Source organism: Myxine glutinosa, chromosome 2 (assembly GCF_964187855.1).
Source record: "Myxine glutinosa chromosome 2, kmMyxGlut1.1, whole genome shotgun sequence".
Taxonomy (NCBI): Eukaryota; Metazoa; Chordata; class Myxini; order Myxiniformes; family Myxinidae; genus Myxine; species Myxine glutinosa.
The window spans coordinates 57,656,262-57,679,598 of NC_136262.1; the positions used below are offsets into that span (position 1 = coordinate 57,656,262).

Here is a 23,337-nt window from a genome sequence, read left to right on the forward strand (position 1 = left end):
ATTCAGAACAACCAGGTCAGTTTTGCCCCCTGCATGAAAAGCAGCCCAAACAGTCACCCACCACCTCCAGCTTGGACTCTTGGCACTATACAATCTTTGTTGTAGGCTTCATGCACTTGTCTGCGCACTCGGACGCGGCCATCTTGACGATATACCAGAAATCTAGACTCGTCACTGAAGATCACGTGATTCCAGTGTCCTGGCTGCCATTGACGGTGCTCTCTGGCCCACTGCAATCGGCGCTGGCAGTGTTGTCTGGTCAGGTGTGGCTTTCTCAAGGGACGCCTGGCACGATAGCCTGCTTGAACCAGTCGTTGGTTGAATAGCCTTCTGGATACAGGCACATTTGTCAGTTGCTGCCACTCAGCCCCAAGCCGATTAGCTGACTTGTTACGGCCATTGCGGACTAACCGGTGCAGCTGGCGATCATCCCTCCTTGTGGTTCTGCGGGGACGTCCTGGCCTCGGTATTGGAGTAGGGACACCCCTCTGAGCATTTCGTTACAGGATCTTTGACACTTGACCTTGAGTGATGCCATACTGCCGAGCAATAGCACGCTGTTTCATGCCATAATTTCGTAAAGCCACCACTCCATGACAAACAGCATTGTCGAGTTGACGGACCATCTCCAGAGGAAGCGGCAATAACTTTTGGAGACATGCAGCAGTTGTTTTCCACTAATACAGAACACAACAACCCTTGTATACCCGACTGTGAAGCCAATCATCAAATGCACCTGTCAGTACATTTTGCCACGCCACCTGTGATATAATCCTGCTGTTGACTTCTTGCTGCGACAGACAATCAGTGACATGGTTCTTTTAACAAATAAATCACCAAAGTGTAAAAGAAACTCACCAGATTGATATACTGAGTTAAGAAAGTAAACCCAAGTCAAGAAAAAAAAATATTCCATATTAAATGCCAAGTCTGTATATATATATATATATATGTATATATATGTATATATATATATATATATGTATATATATATAATTATATATATATGTATATATATATATACATATATATATATATATATATATATATATATACATATATATATATATATATATATATATACATATATATATATATATACATATATATATATATATATATACAGACTTGGCATTTAATATGGAATATATATATTTTTTCTTTACTTGGGTTTACTTTCTTAACTCAGTATATCAATCTGGTGAGTTTCTTTTACACTTTGGTGATTTATTTGTGAAAAGAACCATGTCACTGATTGTCTGTCGTAGCAAGAATTCAACAACAGGATTATATCACAGGTGGCGTGGCCAGATGTACAGACAGGTGCATTTGATGATTGGCTTCACAGTCGGGTATACAAGGGTTTTTGCGTTCTGTATTGGTGGAAAACAACTGCTGCACGTCTCCAAAAGTTATTGCCGCTTCATCTGGAGATGGTCCGTCAAGTTGACAATGCTGTTTGTCATGGAGTGGTGGCTTTACGAAATTACAGCATGAAACAGCGTGCTATTTCTCGGCAGTATGGCATCACTCAAGGTCAGGTGTCCAAGATCCTGAAACGAAATGCTCAGAGGGGTGTCCCTACTGCAATACCGAGGCCAGGACGTCCGCGCAGAACCACAGGGAGGGATGATCGCCAGCTGCACCGGTTAGTCCGCAATGGCCGTACCAAGTCAGCTAATCGGCTTAGGGCTGAGTGGCAGCAACTGACAAATGTGCCTGTATCCAGAAGGCTAGTCAACCATCGACTGGTTCAAGCAGGCTATCGTGCCAGGCATCCCCTGAGAAAGCCACGCCTGACCATACAACACCGCCAGCGCCGATTGCAGTGGGCCAGAGAGCACCGTCAATGGCAGCCAGGACACTGGAATCACGTGATCTTCAGTGACGAGTCTAGATTTCTGGTCTATCATCAAGATGGTCGCGTCCGAGTGTGCAGACAAGTGCATGAAGCCTACAACAAAGATTGTATAGTGCCAAGAGTCCAAGCTGGAGGTGGTGGGGTGACCGTTTGGGCTGCTTTTCATGCAGGGGGCAAAACTGACCTGGTTGTTCTGAATGGAAACCTGAACCAGTTCAAGTACAGGGCCATTCTGGAAGAAACATCGTTTCCATTTGCTCGTGCAGCCTTTCGAGCAAACTTTGACTTCCAAGATGACAATGCACGGCTTCATCGTGCTCGCATGATCCAACACTTTCTTGTTGACCGTGGTGGCACATGGAGTGGCCTGCCATGTCCCCGGATATGAATCCGATAGAGAACTTGTGGGCAGAATTAACGCATCAAATCGACCACTTGGACCAGCAGCCTACCTCTGTGCATGAATTGTAGTGGCTATTGTCACTGCATGGCAAGGGTTTCCTGTCCAAACCTTGGCAAATCTCGTGAACAGCATGCCTCAACGTGTACGTGCTCTCCTGAATGCTCGTGGGGGTTACACGAAGTACTGAACTGTAATTTTACTGTCCGTAATCCCAGTCGTAATTTAACTTTTGTTTTTGTTAAAAAAAATTTGGCTCATGTGCAAAATAAAGAGATACTTCTGGAAAACGTACAGAAGTTTAACACAGTACTGTCCATGAATTGAGTTCGATATCAGTTTACATCACTTTCAAGGATCAATTTATTTGTTTCGAAATGTCAAATGTGGTTTTTGTTTCTTTTAAAGGCCACATAAACAAAATCTAGAATAATTTCAACATAATTCCAATGAACTTTTGGTTCTAAGACATCTTTAAAAGTAAGTTCACCCCCACCAAAAAAATATTCCATATTAAATGCCAAGTCTGTATATATATATATATATATATATATATATATATATATATATATATATATATATATATATATATATATATATATATGTATATATATATATATATATATATATATATATATGTATATATATATATATATATATATATATATATATATATATATATATATATATATATGTATGTATGTATGCATATATATATATATATATATATATATATATATATGTATATATATATATATATATATATATATATATATATATATATATATGTATGTATGTATGCATATATATATATATATATATATATATATATGTATGTATGTATGTATGTATATATATATGTATATATATATATATATATATATATATATATATATATATATATATATATATATATATATATATATATATATATATACAGACTTGGCATTTAATATGGAATATTTTTTTGGGGGGGGTGAACTTACTTTTCAAGATGACTTAGAACCAAAAGTTCATTGGAATTATGTTGAAATTATTCCAGATTTTGTTAATGTGACCTTTAAAAGAAACAAAAACCACATTTGACATTTCGGAACAAATAAATTGATCCTTGAAAGTGATGTAAACTGATATCGAACTCAATTCAAGGACAGTATTGTGTTAAACTTCTGTGCGTTTTCCAGAAGTATCTCTTTATTTTGCACATGAGCCAAATTTTTTTTTAACAAAAACAATTTTAATTACGACTGGGATTACGGACAGTAAAATTACAGTTCAGTACTTCGTGTAACCCCCACGAGCATTCAGGAGAGCACGTACATGTTGAGGCATGCTGTTCACGAGATTTGCCAAGGTTTGGACAGGAATCGCTTGCCACGCAGTGACAATAGTCTGCTGCAATTCACGCACAGAAGTCGGCTGCTGGTCCAAGTGGTCGATTTGACACGTTAATTCTGCCCACAAGTTCTCTATCGGATTCATATCCAGGGACATGGCAGGCCACTCCATATGCTCTACACTATGGTCAGCAAGAAAGTGTTGGATCATGCGAGCACGACGAGGCCGTGCATTGTCATCTTGGAAGACAAAGTTTCCTCAAAAGGCTGCACGAGCAAATGGAAGCAATGTTTCTTCCAGAATGGCCCTGTACTTGAACTGGTTCAGGTTTCCATTCAGAACAACCAGGTCAGTTTTTCTCCCTGCATGAAAAGCAGCCCAAACGGTCACCCCACCACCACCAGCTTGGACTCTTGGCACTATACAATCTTTGTTGTAGGCTTCATGCACTTGTCTGCGCACTCGGATGCGGCCATCTTGACGATAGACCAGAAATCTAGACTCGTCACTGAAGATCACGTGATTCCAGTGCCCTGGCTGCCATTGACGGTGCTCTCTGGCCCACTGCAATCGGCGCTGGTGGTGTTGTCTGGTCAGGCATGGCTTTCTCAGGGGACGCCTGGCACGATAGCCTGCTTGAACCAGTCGTTCGTTGACTAGCCTTGTGGATACAGGCACATTTGTCAGTTGCTGCCACTCAGCCCTAAGCCGATTAGCTGACTTGGTACGGCCATTGCGGACTAACTGGTGCAGCTGGTGATCATCCCTCCTTGTGGATCTGCGGGGACATCCTGGCCTCGGTATTGGAGTAGGGACACCCCTCTGAGCATTTCGTTTCAGGATCTTTGACACCTGACCTTGAGTGATGCCATACTGCCGAGCAATAGTACGCTGTTTCATGCCGTAATTTCGTAAAGCCACCACTCCATGACAAACAGCATTGTCGAGTTGACGGACCAACTCCAGAGGAAGCGGCAATAACTTTTGGAGACGTGCAGCAGTTGTTTTCCACTAATACAGAACGCAAAAACCCTTGTATACCCGACTGTGAAGCCAATCATCAAATGCACCTGTCCGTACATTTTGCCACGCCACCTGTGATATAATCCTGTTGTTGACTTCTTGCTGTGACAGACAATCAGTGACATGGTTCTTTTAACAAATAAATCACCGAAGTGTAAAAGAAACTCACCAGATTGACATACTGAGTTAAGAAAGTAAACCCAAGTCAAGAAAAAAAAATTCCATATTAAATGCCAAGTCTGTATATATATATATATATATATATATATATATATATATATATATATATATATATATATATATATATATATATATATGTATATGTATATATATATATATATATATACACACATACATGTGTATATGGTGGTCCAGAAACCCTGGGCACATTTTGAAGAACGATACCTGCAACAAACAACTAAGTTTATTATTGTTCTTTGGTGCAAAACAAAACATGATTACTCGAAAATGGATGTGACTGTTTCAACAAGCACAGGCATCGCATGATATGCAACAGGGTGAGGTGCATCACGTGATATGGATCGGGGTGAGCTTGTCTTTGAATTAGTTCAGTTAATTGTGAATTAGATGCCCTCATGTGATGGAGGATATCGTGAAACAGAAATTTCACGCTGTACGCTTGTATTCTGTGTCTGTAAATTTGGCTGAAGTTCACAGACAACTTGTCAAAGAATGTGGTGCTGACGCATTTGACAGAAGAACCATCGGCAGAATAAACAAGCAGTTTGATGAAACCGGCAGCATTCTTCCATAACAATCACAAGGTAGGCCTCGTACTGTTCGAACTGAGGAAAGCAGAGCTGTCATTCAACAGCAACTCGACAGTAACACACCATTTTCAAATGTCACCAACATCTATTTGAAGAATACTAAAAGACCTTAATGCGAAACCATACATACCCAGATTAATTCACCAACTATCTGAGGATGATTTTGAAAGGCCTGTTGATGCATGTGAGACATTGCTTGGGTTAATGGATATGGACAATGATTTAAAGAACAGGATCTTGTGGTCAGATGAATCCAAGTTTACTTTATCTGGTTCTGTGAATCGTCATAACAGCGTGATATGGGCAGTAGACAACCCACGATTTACTGTTGAGCACAACGTCCAGTATCAAGCTCGTGTATCCGTCTGGGCAGGCATTTCTTCTGTCGGCATTGTTGGACCAATATGTTTAGAAGAAAATGTGAATGCTGCAAATTACCTTCTCATGTTGGAGCAGCATGTATTTCCACTCAATGATGGCTAAATGTGGTTCATGCATGATGGTGCGCCTGCTCATTATGCTGTCAGTGTACGCCAGGCCCTTGATTTGAACTTTTTAGACAAATGGATTGGCCGTTGTGGTCCAGTTGAATGGCCGCCGCGGTCTTGTGATTTATCAACCTGTGATTTCTTCCTTTGGGGTTTCCTCAAACACAAAGTGTATGCGAGGAAGCCTACGACCCTTGGAGACTCAAAACAATTAATCAGTAATGAGACTGCTGCCTTAAAGACTGAAACATGCAGAACTGTGTGTCAGAGTGTTTTGTCATGGTGCAACTGTGCATGGACAATGAAGGAAAGCAGTTTGAACATTTGAACTGATCTGTTTCATGAACACTACATGACCAAAAGTATGCAGACACCCTTTATAATGAGTGGATTTGGCTATTTCAGCCACATCCATTGCTGGCAGGTATATATAATCAAGCACACAGCCATGCAATCTCCATAGACAAACATTGGCAGTAGAATGGGCTGTACTGAAGAGCTCAGTGACTTTCAACATGGCACGGTCATAGGATGCCACCTTTCCAACAAGTCAGTTCATCAAATTTTTGCCCTGCTAGAGCTGCCTCGGTAAACAGTAACAACTCAGCCGCAAAATGGTAGGCCACACAAGCTCACAGAACGTGACCGTCGAATGCTGAAGCACGTAGCGTGTAAAAATCGTCTGTCCTCGGTTGTAACACTCACTACCGAGTTCCAAACTGCCTCTGGAAGCAACGTCAGCATAACAACTGTTCGTCAAGAGCTTCATGAAATGGGTTTCCATGGCCGAGCAGCCGCACACATGCCTAAGATCACCATGCGCATGCGCAATGCCAAATGACGGCTGGAGTGGTGTAAATCTTGCCGCCATTTGACTCTGGAGCAGTGGAAACGTGCTCTCTGGAGTGATGAATCATGCTTCACCATCTGGCAGTCCGATGAAATGAATTTGGGTTTGGTGGATGCCAGGAGAATGCAACTGCCTGAATGCATAGTTCCAACTGTAAAGTTTGGTGGAGGAGGAATAATGGTTTGGGGCTGTTTTTCATGGTTTAGGCTAGGCCCCTTTAGTTCCTGTGAAAGGAAATCTTAACGCTACAGCATACAATGACTTTCTAGACAATTGTGTGCTTCCAACTTTGTGGTAACAGTTTTGGGGCAGGCTCTTTCCTGTTTCAGCATGACAATGCCGCCATGCACACAGCGAGGTCCATACAGAAATGGTTTGTCGAGATTGGTGTGGAAGAACTTGACTGGCCTGCACAGAGCCCTGACCTCAACCCCATCGAACACCTTTGGGATGAATTGGAATGTCGACTGCGAGCCAGGCCTAATCACCCAACATCAGTGCCCGACCTCACTAATGCTCTTGTGGCTGAATGGAAGCAAATCTCCACAGCAATGTTCTAACATCTAGTGGAAAGCCTTCCCAGAAGAGTGGAGGCTGTTATAGCAGCAAAGGGGGGGACTAACTCCATATTAATGCCCAGGATTTTGGAATGAGATGTGTGATGTTTGGGTGTCCAAATACTTTTGGTCATGTAGTGTATATTATACTGATTAGACTGTTTAACGAGTAATCATGTTTCGTTTTGCACCAAGGAACAATAATAAACCTAGTTGTTTGTTGCAGTTATCGTTCTGCAAAATGTGTCCAGGGTTTCTGGACCACCCTGTACACACACACACACACACACACACACACACACACACACACACACACACACACACACACACACACACACACACACACAAACACACACAATCGAATGAAAATTGATGATTTGTGACCTTGCTTTTGACATATTGACCTCAAAACAATAGATTTCCAGCTTCTGGCTAGCTCTATCAGTATTGGTTAAATTCCATGAAGATCGGTTTGGAATTGCGACCTGTAGGTGACTGACAAACACACATACTCAGGCAACGAATATACCAGTCAGTCAAACTTTTCAAGCCCAATATATTTGGAAAGTTCGACTGAATGATGGTGGTCATTATATAAAGGTGGAGTCGAGCTGGGCAATTGCAATGAACAGGGACCAACATGGTTTCTGAAGTATGAACGGACGCACCAGCACGTGAGAAGCTCCAAGGTTGCAGGCATTGCATTGCCTGGCACAGCTTTTGTTGCCTGAGCACATCCTCATGCACAGGGTTGCTAGCACCAGAAACACGGTCCTCTTCATGGTCACTCAAATGAACGCGGACCTGAGAGAGAACATGCAACGTATAACCTGTCATCATGTGAAGTGAATATCATGCCTAGCGTGTCATGTGGCATCACTCTCCACGGTTTGGCAGCTCGTTAGCACAGAGGTATCGACTCGTGTATGAGCTCGTTATAGTCTGGGTTGGATTCCCCGCCAAACTATATAAATTGTCATGCTGGTGTATAGTAGGCATGCAAGGTGTTTCATCAATCAATGGTTGTGCCATCTATCTGATGGAACGTTAAGTTGGGTAGCTCTTTTTCCTGTCTTGCTGGTGGACGTTATAAAACCCATGGTCGGAATTAAAGGTAGACCATTGTTTTCCCGTAGCCTGGCTAAGTTCCAAATTCCTTCCCCAACCAGTCTTGAGGTTCATAACTTAGGGCTCAGGTACTCTCATTGCGTCAGATGCCTGGCAACCTACCGGGATATGCTGCTGTGTGCAATACGATTGTTCCACCATTGTCTCACACACACACACACACACACACACACACACACACACACACACACACACACACACACACACACACACACACACACACACACACACACGTTAACGGAAGTGGATACTTATAAGACCCTGAAGACCTCCCATGATGTCTTTCGCAGGGAGTAGGTTGCATCTCCTGAGTCCTGCCCACGTGTAGGGATAGCAGTCCAAAACAACCTACACACACACACACACATACACACACACACACACACACACACACACACACACACACACACACACACACACACACACACACCTCAGGAGCCAATGCCCGACCTGTGGACCTTTTGATGCTGTTACTGCACAGTGCAGTTTGCAACGACCAAAACAAGAGCTTTTCATCTTTTTTTTATTTTAAGTGCACTCCTTTGGAGGTGCTTTGATTAATTTTGTGCTGCATTTCACAGGTCTTGGTACAATGGTAATGAAAGTGGTCGCTCTAAGCACCTGCTGAGAGTTTTTTTGTTTTTTTAAAAGAACAATTCACAATACACATTGAAAAACCTTGGTGTATATTTTCCATCTTTGGTAACTGACGTAAGCCATCCAGACTTACCTTGAGCTAACTGAGGCTGTCATAAAGGCTGCAGGTCTGTCTCCATTTGTATTGACAATCACTCATGTGCTATAAAGCCATGTGCCCTTTTTCCAAACAGAGGATGTAATAAATACTGTATGTAATCAACTACCACTATTTCAACTACTATTACTACTACCTCTACTGTTTAATGTCACTGGACTTTATCGTCCCTTCAAGTTATGACATGAAACAGAACAGAACAGAACAGAACAGTGACATTAAACAGAGAAATAATGTCTGCCTGAGCTTTCTTGCGCCTTGAGTGCAAGCCTCTAAAGCCATTCTAACACTACTACTACTACTACTACTACTACTACTACTACTACTACTACTACTACTACTACTACTATTACTACTACTACTACTACTACTACTACTACTACTACTACTACTACCTTAAATTAACAGCACATTTTATTCCTACATTTTTGTTCGGTTGGTCATGCAAAGTATTTTTTTTTTTGCCGATGTCTTTCACGGAGCAGCTGGACAGGCCTGACGTTCGGCTGAAGGTGATTTGGGCAACTGAAGGTGATTTGGGCAACTGAAGGTGATTTGTTAAGGTTTCCGGCAATGACTCACCACACACACACAACTCCTTGCGAAAGACACCACGGGATCTTCAGCATCCTCCAACTAATGTTATAACATGTGACAGCCAGATTAATGTCTACCCAGGGGATAGAACACTCTGATGCAACCTCCTACCACGAAGCGTCAATGCAGCACTTTAGACATGGGTTGGCATGTTAATGTTGGCATGTGGCCCACCGTGAGCAGAGAGAGTCCGCACCGGCCAACTTTTATTACCTCCACCACCAAAGGTGGATTGAGGTTATGTTTTCATCCCTGTCTGTCTGTCTGTCCGTTTGTGAACAAGATATCTAAAAAAGTTGTGGACGGATTCGGACGAAATTTGGCAGAGATGTAGCGTATGTGACAAGGACGAAATGATTAGATTTTGGTGAAGATCCGGATTCGGATCCGGTTACTAGAATTTGTTAAGTGATTCTTCACCATTGAGAGATAGGGCTAAAAACAATACATATCAGGATATCTCATAAAGTTATGGATGGATTTGGACGAAACTTGGTGAACAGGTTGTGTGTGTGAAAGGAAGATTCGATTCAATTTTGGTGAAGATCCGGATCCGGATCCAGCCAGTAGAATTTTTAAGTGATTCTTCACTTTTGAATGATAATATGGCCAAAAACGAGGGGTAGATCAGGGTATGAAAAACTGGACCTATGGTGATTTCTGTGATTGATTTTAATTAAATGTGATTCTGTATTGTGATTTTCTGTTTTGCAGATCTTTTCATTTTTGGACATTTTCTGACAATCTTGTGATTTATTATTCCTGCGATATTAGCTTTAAGTTGCATCAGTGTGCAAAATTTAAGCTTTCATAAAGATAAACAAAGTTTTAAAAAACACTATACTTATACTAAAGAAAAACAACTATACTTAAAATATATATATATATATATATGTATACCAGTTCTTATGTTCTTATGTGATTATGCGACATATACCAGTTCTTATGCGATTTCATACCATCAGTGGTGAACCGGCATTAAGGTATCCCATTCAGCTATCGCTGTACCTTAATGGGAGCGACAAGCACCGTCTGCCACACGGCACATTATCTCTGGTATCCAATCATTATATGGAAACGCCTGGATGCGGCCGAGAGTAACCAATCTAAATATAATTTCAGTTCTCCAGCCTCTTAGCACACACACTAAGAGGTAAGAGGCGCTAATACGTGCGCTAAGAGGCTGGAGAACTGAAATTATATATATATATATATATATATATATATATATATATATATATATATATATATATATATATGTGTGTGCTTTTCAATTGCGACCTGGTTATATGAGATCAGCAATCATCATCCATCACACATGCGATTTTCATACTAAGCTTGCACATTTTCACACTATTTATCATAATGCAAGAATTAAATTCAAAATTATGAATCCAACTTTGAAATAAAAATGAAAAGATCATCGTAAAGCGTAAACAGTATATTCTCTCTCAAATATTTAATTGAAAATCATGATGTCATTTGTCATGCGATGATGATCATTGTCGGAGATTTCTGCGTGAGGTCATACGGTCCGACGCACAAATGGACCACCAAAGAGTGGTGGCTGTGAAATCGAGGTTTTTGTTATCCAAGATAAACTCAGATTATTTCTATATCTAAGTTTCTACCAAATTAGAAAACATGCACCTAACTTTCGCTGATGATAAAAACTTTTTCCTCGAATTATTTTTCTGGCTGCTGAGTGGTCGCAAAGAGGTTTGTTCCTCAATTTAAAAAAAAAAATTATTATGAGAGGTTAATTAATCGTATTATTCATTTACTCTCATACTCATAATATGGTTCTACAAAGCAAGTAATACAGAATGAACTTATGGATCATACGAGGGGTATTGAGAAAGTTATACGAACGTATCGTCCGAGACATGCCAACACATTTTAAATATTAATATATTTTTTTGTGTTGGACTATTATTTAATTATTAAAATTAATATTTCTGACTCAAATGTACTTATAGATTGAAAAAATATATATTGTGATTAGTATCTGATCCTTGGACTCGTAGAACGTTTTTAACACCCCTCGTATATATTGCGATGATTTTTATCCGTAGCCGAAAAACATTTGTAAATAAAATCATTAACAACAGTTGAGTGATGGAATAAATAAAGTTGAAAAACAATTACTTGTCAAATAGACTACATGAACATTCTGTTTAAATTGTGAAAACATGTAGTAGCAAAGTAACATCTATTATTATTATTATTATTATTATTATTATTATTATTATTGTTATTATCAGCATGAGTCATTTATTGTATGCCAAGCCATAATTTTGCCTTATCTTGAGTCCAAACAAGTTAGAATGGAAATGCACTGGAAGTAAACAAAATGTATCGCAGTAGTACCATATACATACATACATACATACATACATACATACATACAAACATACATACATACATACATACATACATACATACAAACATACATACATACATACATACATACATACAAACATACATACATACATACATACCCTCAACCTCCGAGGACCAGAGCGGCTTCGACCCAAGATCTTCCGCCGACAACCCATTGACTCCAGGTCTTATTTATATCCTGCAGAAGGAGGACATCGGCTGGAAAGCACCTCCCTTCTCATGACGAACATCAAACCCCTCCATCCCCAACCCCTTCCCCGCGTTGCACCTCTTTGCCCCTCCTTTCATCGCTTTCTCAAAACGCCTGCCTGCGACCACGTGCTCCTGTCGAGCCCCGCGTTCATGCGGCCCTGTTGATGGCGACGCGTGCTCGGTCAATGAAAGCGTTTTGTGCAAACTCATCACGAACGCTCCATTTATCCTCACCAGATGGCCACGGCCCGTCGAAACTCTTGAAATTAAATGCCAGAAGAGTCTTGATGAACTTGAACCTGGAAGCCCCGCCCCCCGCCCATTGCTGCTGGCGATCCTCACGAGGCATGCCCTGCCAGGCAGCACATATTCATGCAAATCAGATCAAATACGTTTGTGCGTCCGGTCATGAAGAAGAGGCACACTTACCGGTGGGCTAACTACAGTCTGAGTTTGATTCCTGACGACCCGACTGTAAACTGTCGAGCATACCTCCGCCAGGCTGAAGAGTTTACGTTTTGTATCCCACTGATGGGCTGGATCTGGATTCGGACCTGAAACAAAATCTAATCGGATTGTTCTTATCATCTAACCAACTCAACCACCAAGTTTTGTCATAAATCGTCCACAACCTTTTAAAGTATCGTCCTTCATATCGGTTTTGGCCCCATCTCTGAATGGTGAAGAATCACTTAGAAAATCAAAAAATTCTCTGATCTGGATCCGGATTCAGATCTTCACCAAAATCGAATCAGTTCGACCTTGTCACACACCCAAACTGTCCACCAAGTTTTGTCCGAATCCGACAACAACTTTTTGAGATATCCTGGTTCAAAGACAGACAAACGGGTGAAAACGGAACCTTCATTCACCTTTGGTGGCGCAGGTAATAAGAACAGCAGGATGCAATCCACCTCCACGAGTAGACCACGACTCATCTGATGTGAGAATATATAATATGTCAAGTTTCCCACCAATCAAAGTCATCCGTCTGTCATCTGTCTTTCGTATCGATTCATTATCTTGGAATCGGAAAAAGAGCTATTGATCTCATAACGAACTACTATATTTATTCTGTAGCTACACAAAATGTTCCCCAAACCCACCTCGACACCTCCTTTCTGACCAAGATGTATTTGTGTTTAATTGCAAGCCCATGCGTTTTGGTCTCCAGGCTCAGATTCATGTGCACACACAATGGAAGTAGCCGGAGCGAAAGTTGATTTATTTTTTTTAGAAAATTGAGCAATTTGCAGCAACACCTTTAGATAATATAACAGTCATAATATTGTCGTTGGTTACCGAGTGCATCAAAATCGGTCTGCTTATGGAGGTGAAAGGCACACGTTGAACGAAAGACACAAGGTGTAGTATAAAAAAAGGTTTGACAACCTTTATATAACCAATTCACCCACGTACGTTGGTCTTTGGACGGAAGTCGATTCTGACAGGTATACAAGATCGAGGCTCGTGAAAGAGCTAACATTAATCACACAAAAAGTCAAACCGACACATAAAACACAAAATAAGGGGAGCGGTAGACAAGATGGGGAGTGAGGGGGAAGGACACAAACACAACATTTGAGAGCAGGAACATCGGGAGAAATGTGGGACGGAGAGGGCTTGGGGGGAGGTGGGAGAGGTATAAAACATATGGACACTGCAAGGACTTCCAGGAAAGAAGTTGGAATTTCAAAAAAGTGTATCTGGGGTGAATTAGCGGGGGTAGAAAAGATCCAGGTTTTGGATGGGGGAAGATAAGAGATGGTGGTGAACAGCTGTTTTAAAGACCTGGAGGGAGGAGTGGGGTTGAAGGGAGTGGGGGAGTTTGTTCCAGAGGTGGGAGAAAAGAGGAATGATGGAGTGAAGGTGAGCAGAGAGCCCATATTTTGGCAGTTTAACCATAAGAGGGTTGCTGGGAGATCTTGTGCGACCTGTCGGAATATTTGGGGGACAGAGCACAGAGAGAGCTGGGGGGGGGGGGGGGCAAGGCCGAGAGGAGTCGGAAGAAGACAGAAAGACCACCAACCTGCCTGCGGTGAGTGAGTGAAAGGCCCTCGGAGTTAGCTTCATCGCAGGAGATTCCAATGATTCTGAAAGCTTTGGCTTCAACAGCGTGAAGCCGAGCTAGGTGTGAGGCAGGAGCACCGGCCCATAGGGGAGAACAGTATTCCATTGAGCTGCGGATGAAAGCCTTGTATGTGGTGAGGAGCTCAGGTGTGCCAAGGAAGGACTTCGCACGACGGAGGATGCCCAGTCGGCGACTGGCTTTGGAGGCCAGCTTGGAAATGTGGTTTTCCCAAGAAAGATCATGGCAGATAGTGAGACCCATAAGCTTGAGCGACAGAACTTCTTGGAGAGGATTGTTGAGAAAGTAGATGGGCGGGTTTTCCAGACGGTCTTTTCGGAGAGACATAGTAAGAGTGTGAGATTTGTCAGGATTGAAAGAGATGTGCCACTTGTTTGACCAGTCTGTGATTTTGTCCAGGACTGCAGAGAGTGAGGAGGCTGCAGACTGCCGATCTGAGGGATGAGGAATGGAGCGGCAGAGAGTGGAGTCATCAGCAAAGAGATAGAGAGGATTTTCCAGAGAGTCGGAGAGATCATTGATGAAGACCAGAAATAGCACAGGGCCCAGAACACTGCCTTGGGGAACTCCAGCCAGAACAGGAAGGGGAGATGAGAGAATTACATTCAGGGCCACATGTTGACTACGACCAGAGAGGAAGTCCGCAAGCCATGCGTGGAGATTTCCATGGATACCATAGGAGGAGAGTTTGGTGAGCAGAGCTGGGTGCCAGACCGTATCGAAGGCACGTGATATGTCAAGGGAGACATCTCTGATTTCCTGTTTGGCATTGAGGACCTCCAGTGTTAGTTTGTCCAAATGTTAGGATTAAGTTTTAACCTTATTTTAACCTTATGTATCGCCACAAAAAAATACTGGTCTTATGAGCACCTTAAATAAAAACCTTCAATAAAAACCTTAAAATAAAAAAATAAAAAAACACAAAAATTAAAATAACCTTAATAACCTTAAATAATAATAAAAACCTCAAAAATTAAATAAACTAGAACAATGCGACTGTGTCACCAATATGCCTCCGCATAGTCCCACAATAGGTAGATGCCATCATTCTCTATCATAAAAATAAACAAGTTTGATTTAAATCCCTTCAGCTGTTCTCAATTATCACATTTTTACACAACTTGACAGGTTTCATATCAATCAGTGAAGCAGTTTCAGAGAAGGGATTTTTTTTAAAATATCGGCATTCAATCTAATATGGCTGCCATACCACATGACATTTTAACTTTTAAAATGTACACTCTGCATATGTATGGTTAGGGGATCATGTTTGTGAAGTTTCGTGTTGATCGGATAAAATTCGTTTTTCTATCCAATATGGCTGCCAAACCACGTGACCTAAGACATCATCATTTTCAAACTATATGCAACAGTTCTATTCGATGATATTTGTAAAATTTCACATCGATAGGGTGAGCAGTTACAGAGATATAATTATTAAATATTTTCCTCCAATCCAATGTGGCTGCCAAACCATGTGACCTATGATGTCATAAATTTACTATTTCAATGCAAATGGGTCATATATCATGTGAATGCAATTTCAGATCATGTGAATGCACTTCGTTTTGTGTGTGTCTCTGATGTTTGTTCTGTGTGCATCTCTGAAGTTCTTTTCGTGTGCGTCTCTGATGTTCGTTTTGTGTGCGTCTCTGATGTTCGTTTTATGTGCGTCTCTGATGATCGTTTTGTGTGCGTCTCTGATGTTCGTTTTGTGTGCGTCTCTACTGTTCGTTTTGTGTGCATCTCCAATGTTCATTTTGTGTTCGTCTCTGATGTTTGTTTTGTGTGCGTCTCGACTTCGTTTTGTGTGCGTCTCGCCTGTTCGTTTTGTGTGCGTCTCTGATGTTCATTTAGTGTGCATCTCTGATGTTTGTTTAGTGTGTGTCTCTGATGTTTGTTCTGTGTGTCTCTGATGTTTGTTCTGTGTGTCTCTGATGTTTGTTTTGTGTGCGCCCCTAATGTTCGTTTTGTGTGCATCTCTGATGTTAGTTCTGTGTGCATCTCTGATGTTAGTTTTGTGTGTCTCTGATGTTTGTTTTGTGTGCGTCTCTACTGTTCCTTTTGTGTGCGTCTCTGATGTTCGTTCTGTGTGCATCTCTGATGTTCGTTTTGTGTGCGTCTCTGATGTTCATTTTGTGTGCGTCTCCACTGTTCGTTTTGTGTGCGTCTCCACTGTTCGTTTTGTGTGCGTCTCCACTGTTCGTTTTGTGTACAGTACGTCTCTGATGTTCATTCTGTGTGCATCTCTGATGTTCGTTTTGTGTGCGTCTCTGATGTTCGTTTTATGTGCATCTCTGATGTTCGTTTTGTGTTCATCTCTGATGTTTGTTTTTTGTTCATCTCTGATGTTTGTTTTTTGTGCGTCTCCACTGTTCATTTTGTGTGCGTCTCCACTGTTCGTTTTTTGTGCATCTCTAATGTACATTCTGTGTGCTTCTCTGATGTTTGTTCTGTGTGCTTCTCTGATGTTCATTGTGTGTGCATCAGTGATGTTCGTTTTATGTGCATCTCCAATGTTCCTTTTGTGTGCGTCTCTGATTTTCCTTTTGTGTGCGTCTCTGATGTTCGTTCTGTGTGCGTCTCTGATGTTTGTTTTGTTTGCATCTCTGATGTTTGTTCTTTGTGTCTCTGATGTTTGTTTTGTGTGCGTCTCTACTGTTCGTTTTGTGTGTGTCTCTCACGTTCGTTTTGTGTGCGTCTCTGATGTTCGTTTTGTGTGAGTCTCTACTGTTCGTTTTGTGGGCATCTCTGATGTTCGTTCTGTGTGCATCTCTGATGTTCGTTTTGTGTGTGTCTTTGATGTTCGTTTTGTGTGCGTATCTGATGTTTGTTCTGTGTGTCTCTGATGTTCGGTCTGTGTTTGTCTCTGATGTTCATTCTGTGTCTGAGATGTTCGTTTTGTGTGCTTATCTGATGTTCGTTTTGTGTGCATCTCTGTTGTTTGTTTTGTGTGCATCTCTGATGTTGGTTTTGTGTGCATCTCTGATGTTCATTCTGTGTGCATCTCTGATGTTCGTTTTGTGTGCATCTCTGATGTTCGTTTTGTGTGCGTCTCCGATGTTCGTTTTGTATGCGTTTCTGATGTTCGTTTTGTGTGCGTCTCCGATGTTCGTTTTGTGTGCGTCTCTGATGTTCGTTTTGTGTGCGTCTCTACTGTTCGTTTTTTGTGCGTCTCTGATGTTCATTCTGTGTGCGTCTCTGATGTTCGTTCTGTGTGCGTCTCTGATGTTCATTTTGTGTGCTTCTCTGAGGTTCATTTTGTGTGTGTCTCTGATGTTCGTTTTGTGTGCATCTCTGATGTTCGTTTTGTGTGCATCTCTGGTGTTCGTCTCTGATGTTCGTTTTGTGTGCGTCTCTGATGTTCATTTTGTGTGCGTCTCTGATGTTCGTTTTGTGTGCGTCTCTGATGTTCGTTTTGTGTGCTTCTCTGAGGTTCGTTTTGTGTGCGTCTCTGATGTTCATCTTGTGTGCTTCTCTGATGTTCGTTTTGTGTGCGTCTCTTATGTTTGTTTTGTGTGCTTCTCTGATGTTCGTTTTGTGTTCATCTCTGATGTTTGTTTTGTGTGCGTCTCTGATGTTTGTTTTGTGTGCGTCTCTGATGTTCATTTTGTGTGCTTCTCTGATGTTTGTTTTGTGTTCGTCTCTGATGTTCATTTTGTGTGCTTCTCTGATGTTTGTTTTTTGTGCGTCTCCACTGTTCATTTTGTGTGCGTCTCCACTGTTCGTTTTTTGTGCATCTCTGATGTACATTCTGTGTGCTTCTCTGATGTTTGTTCTGTGTGCTTCTCTGATGTTCGTTTTGTGTTCGTCTCTGATGTTTGTTTTGTGTGCGTCTCTGATGTTTGTTTTGTGTGCGTCTCTGATGTTCATTTTGTGTGCTTCTCTGATGTTTGTTTTGTGTTCGTCTCTGATGTTCATTTTGTGTGCTTCTCTGATGTTTGTTTTGTGTGTGTCTCTGATGTTTGTTTTGTGTGCTTCTCTGATGTTCGTGTTGTGTTCGTCTCTGATGTTTGTTTTGTGTGCGTCTCTGATGTTTGTTTTGTGTTCGTCTCTGATGTTCGTTTTGTGTGCGTCTCTGATGTTTGTTTTGTGTTCGTCTCTGATGTTCGTTTTGTGTTCGTCTCTGATGTTCGTTTTGTGTGCGTCTCTGATGTTCGTTTTGTGTGCGTCTCTGATGTTCGTTTTGTGTGCATCTCTGATGTTCGTTTTGTGTGCGTCTCTGATGTTCGTTTTGTGTGCGTCTCTGATGTTCGTTTTGTGTGCTTCTCTGAGGTTCGTTTTGTGTGCGTCTCTGATGTTCGTTTTGTGTGCGTCTCTGATGTTCGTTTTGTATGCGTCTCTGATGTTCGTTTTGTGTCCTTCTCTGAGGTTCGTTTTGTGTGCGTCTCTGATGTTCGTTTTGTGTGCTTCTCTGATGTTCGTTTTGTGTGCGTCTCTGATGTTCGTTTTGTGTGCTTCTCTGAGGTTCGTTTTGTGTGCGTCACTGATGTTCGTTTTGTGTGCTTCTCTGATGTTCGTTTTGTGTGCGTCTCTGATGTTTCTTTTGTGTGCGTCTCTGATGTTCGTTTTGTGTGCGTCTCTGATGTTTCTTTTGTGTGCGTCTCTGATGTTCGTTTTGTGTGCGTCTCTGATGTTCGTTTTGTGTGCGTCTCTGATGTTCGTTTTGTGTGCGTCTCTCATGTTCGTTTTGTGTGCTTCTCTGAGGTTCGTTTTGTGTGCTTCTCTGAGGTTCGTTTTGTGTGCGTCTCTGATGTTCGTTTTGTGTGCTTCTCTGATGTTCGTTTTGTGTGCGTCTCTGATGTTTGTTTTGTATGCTTCTCTGATGTTCGTTTTGTGTGCGTCTCTGATGTTCGTTTTGTGTGCGTCTCTGATGTTCGTTTTGTGTGCTTCTCTGATGTTCGTTTTGTGTGCGTCTCTGATGTTCGTTTTGTGTGCTTCTCTGATGTTCGTTTTGTGTGCGTCTCTGATGTTTCTTTTGTGTGCGTCTCTGATGTTCGTTTTGTATGCGTTTCTGATGTTCGTTTTGTGTGCTTCTCTGATGTTCGTTTTGTGTGCTTCTCTGATGTTCGTTTTGTGTGCGTCTCTGATGTTTCTTTTGTGTGTGTCTCTGATGTTCGTTTTGTGTGCATCTATGATGTTCGTTTTGTGTGCGTCTCTGATGTTCGTTTTGTGTACTTCTCTGATGTTCGTTTTGTGTGCGTCTCTGATGTTTCTTTTGTGTGCGTCTATGATGTTCGTTTTGTGTGCGTCTCTGATGTTCGTTTTGTGTGCTTCTCTGATGTTCGTTTTGTGTGCTTCTCTGATGTTCGTTTTGTGTGCGTCTCTGATGTTTCTTTTGTGTGCTTCTCTGATGTTCGTTTTGTGTGCGTTTCTGATGTTCGTTTTGTGTGCGTCTCTGCTGTTCGTTTTGTGTGCTTCTCTGATGTTCGTTTTGTGTGCTTCTCTGATGTTCGTTTTGTGTGCGTCTCTGATGTTTCTTTTGTGTGCGTCTCTGATGTTCGTTTTGTGTGCGTCTATGATGTTCGTTTTGTGTACGTCTCTGATGTTCGTTTTGTGTGCTTCTCTGATGTTCGTTTTGTGTGCGTCTCTGATGTTTCTTCTGTGTGCGTCTATGATGTTCGTTTTGTGTGCGTCTCTGATGTTCGTTTTGTGTGCGTCTCTGATGTTCGTTTTGTGTGCTTCTCTGATGTTCGTTTTGTGTGCTTCTCTGATGTTTGTTTTGTGTGCGTCTCTGATGTTTCTTTTGTGTGCTTCTCTGATGTTCGTTTTGTGTGCGTCTCTGATGTTTCTTTTGTGTGCTTCTCTGATGTTCGTTTTGTGTGCTTCTCTGATGTTCGTTTTGTGTGCGTCTCTGATGTTCGTTTTGTGTGCGTCTCTGATGTTCGTTTTGTGTGCGTCTCTGATGTTCGTTTTGTGTGCGTCTCTGATGTTCGTTTTGTGTGCGTCTCTGATGTTCGTTTTGTGTGCGTCTCTGATGTTTGTTCTGTGTGTCTCTGATGTTCGGTCTGTGTTTGTCTCTGATGTTCATTCTGTGTCTGAGATGTTCGTTTTGTGTGCTTATCTGATGTTCGTTTTGTGTGCATCTCTGTTGTTTGTTTTGTGTGCAGCTCTGATGTTGGTTTTGTGTGCATCTCTGATTTTCATTCTGTGTGCATCTCTGATGTTCGTTTTGTGTGCCTCTCCGATGTTCGTTTTGTATGCGTTTCTGATGTTCGTTTTGTGTGCGTCTCTGATGTTCGTTTTGTGTGCGTCTCTGATATTCGTTTTGTGTGCGTCTCTGATGTTCGTTTTGTGTGCGTCTCTGATGTTTGTTTTGTGTGCGTCTCTGATGTTCGTTTTATGTGCGTCTCTGATGTTCGTTTTGTGTGCGTCTCTGATGTTCGTTTTGTGTGCGTTTCTGATGTTCGTTTTGTGTGCGTCTCTGATGTTCGTTTTGTGTGCGTCTCTGATGTTCGTTTTGTGTGCGTCTCTGATGTTCGTTTTGTATGCGTTTCTGATGTTCGTTTTGTGTGCGTCTCTGATGTTCGTTTTGTGTGCGTCTCTGATGTTCGTTTTGTGTGCGTCTCTGATGTTCGTTTTGTGTGCGTCTCTGATGTTCGTTTTGTGTGCGTCTCTGATGTTCGTTTTGTGTGCATCTCTGATGTTCGTTTTGTATGCGTTTCTGATGTTCGTTTTGTGTGCGTCTCTGATGTTCGTTTTGTGTGCGTCTCTGATATTCGTTTTGTGTGCGTCTCTGATGTTCGTTTTGTGTGCGTCTCTGATGTTTGTTTTGTGTGCGTCTCTGATGTTCGTTTTGTGTGCGTCTCTGATATTCGTTTTGTGTGCGTCTCTGATGTTCGTTTTGTGTGCGTCTCTGATGTTTGTTTTGTGTGCGTCTCTGATGTTCGTTTTATGTGCGTCTCTGATGTTCGTTTTGTGTGCGTCTCTGATGTTCGTTTTGTGTGCGTCTCTGATGTTCGTTCTTTGTGCGTCTCCACTGTTCCTTTTTCGTCCCGTGTTTGTCTGCAACGTCCTAATCCGTTCAGAACTCGCTCTTCCACGAGCCTCGACTCTGTGTACATTTTTTTTTATACTACAGCTTGTCTCTTTCGTTCAACGTGGGGCTTTCACCTCTGCAAGCAGACCGATTTTGATGCACCAGGTAACCAACGACAATCTTATGATTATTATATTATCTAAAAGTGTTGCTGTAAATTGCTCAATTTTCTAAAAAATAAACTACTTTCCCTCCGGCTACTTCCATTGTGTGTGCCCGTGATTGGTCCATCACGTGTTACATGAATACGAGTTTCCAAATCAATCTCTTTGTATCGATTGCGAAGATCGAAATGGATCACTTTCTCCTCCATAACGTCATACACTGAAACTCGTCGAGATTAATTAGGATGAGTGCTTTGTAAATAAAGTTGTCTTTGACTCTTGAGGATCAATTAGTGAAGGTTGTGTCATTTAGCAGTCGCTACTTCGTCCCACTGCAATTTCCCAGAGGAATAGGATTGTAATTAATATGTCAACAATGGGGCTTTACAATTTACTGTTACATCCATCACCCAAGGTGGAAGGAGGTTGTGTTTTCATCCCTGTCTGTTTGTCTGTCTGTGAGCAGGATATCTCAAAAAAGTTCTCGATGGATTGGGACAAAATTTGGTGGACAGGTTGGGTGTGTCATGTGACAAGGACAAATTAATTCGATTTCGGTTCAGGTCCGAATCCAGATCCGACCTGTAGGTGGGAATCAAAACGTAAACTGTTCACTGTTCAGATTGGTGAAGGTGTGCGCTCCATCGAGTATACCGTTCTAAAAAGTAATTCTGTTCATTAGACATGAGGGATCGCTCTCCCATGAGTGATTAATCCGATGGGGATTCAAATGTCGTAACTATGACAGCGTTATCTGTCGGCTGGCCCATTGGACGGGCCGCAGCCAATCAGTGCCGACATATCATCGAGCGAACCAATCATCTTCACCCGCGCTCGAACTGAAACAACCAATCATGAGGGCGATGTCGTTTACCTCAGCAGAGGGAAATTATTGGTAGTGTAAGGTTTGGGTCGTCGTTTGGAGTTCATTTATACATTTTTAATCTAGCCTTGTTAAGTGTCGATATTTTACATTTTTAGTCAGATTTGGAATATTAATAACATGGTAGAAGACGCGTGAGGCGAATTTGGTTCGTACAGTGAGTGCCTGTGGTGGAAAACAAAGGAGAGCGAGGCCTCCTTTGGGAGCGCGAGATAAAGGAGACCGATTCATGATTGTGATGGTTTCTGTGGCTATGTCTGCGTTTCGTAAAGCGACCGAATGGCCGAGGAAGCTAAGTACGAGCTGCTGAGGGAGCTCGGTCGGGGTAACTTCGGTGTGGTGTACGAGGCCGAGGTACGGCGCACGGGAGCCCGGAGGGCTGTGAAGAGGCTCCATTGCGGAAGTCCCGAGTCGGCCGAGTTGGCGTTGCAGGAATTCCGTGCTCTGAAGAGCCTCGCCGGGCGACATGGAAATGTGGTGGCTCTGCACGAGGCCGTGCTTCAGCGAGACGGTGAGGCGAGCAGTTTACAGTGCGTCCAGTCTGAGGCCTACCTGAACCTTGTGGAAACCGCGCTCAAAGGTATGCGTTGGGGGTGTATTACTATTGGGGGTGTATTACTATTGGGGGTGTATTACTATTGGGGGTGTATTACTATTGGGGGTGTATTACTATTGGGGGTGTATCACTATTGGGGGTGTATCACTATTGGGGGTGTATCACTATTGGGGGTGTATCACTATTGGGGTGTATCACTATTGGGGGTGTATCACTATTGGGGGTGTATCACTATTGGGGGTGTATCACTATTGGGGGTGTATCACTATTGGGGGTGTATCACT

General features: G+C 42.1%; 2 protein-coding genes across 3 annotated transcripts in view; one reads left to right on the forward strand and one right to left on the reverse strand.

Moving 5' to 3' along the window:
- The window catches only part of LOC137422618 (uncharacterized), a 27,477-nt gene extending 15,127 nt beyond the window's left edge, over positions 1 to 12,350 (reverse strand). Inside the window, exons 1-2 of the mRNA XM_068109334.2 lie at positions 12,289 to 12,350; positions 7,977 to 8,112 (exon numbers count right to left, since the gene is read on the reverse strand). Of these exons, the coding sequence (XP_067965435.2) occupies positions 7,977 to 8,090 (114 nt within the window). The 5' untranslated portion in view covers positions 8,091 to 8,112; positions 12,289 to 12,350. The remainder of the gene's footprint in view (positions 1 to 7,976; positions 8,113 to 12,288) is intronic.
- A 10,114-nt stretch (positions 12,351 to 22,464) lies between these two features.
- LOC137421771 (serine/threonine-protein kinase pdik1l) overlaps positions 22,465 to 23,337 on the forward strand; it is a 57,826-nt gene continuing 56,953 nt past the window's right edge. For both annotated transcript variants that reach the window (XM_068108157.2, XM_068108158.2), the window contains exon 1: positions 22,465 to 23,077. In XM_068108157.2, coding sequence (XP_067964258.1) covers positions 22,777 to 23,077 — 301 coding nt within the window. In that variant the 5' untranslated portion in view covers positions 22,465 to 22,776. The remainder of the gene's footprint in view (positions 23,078 to 23,337) is intronic.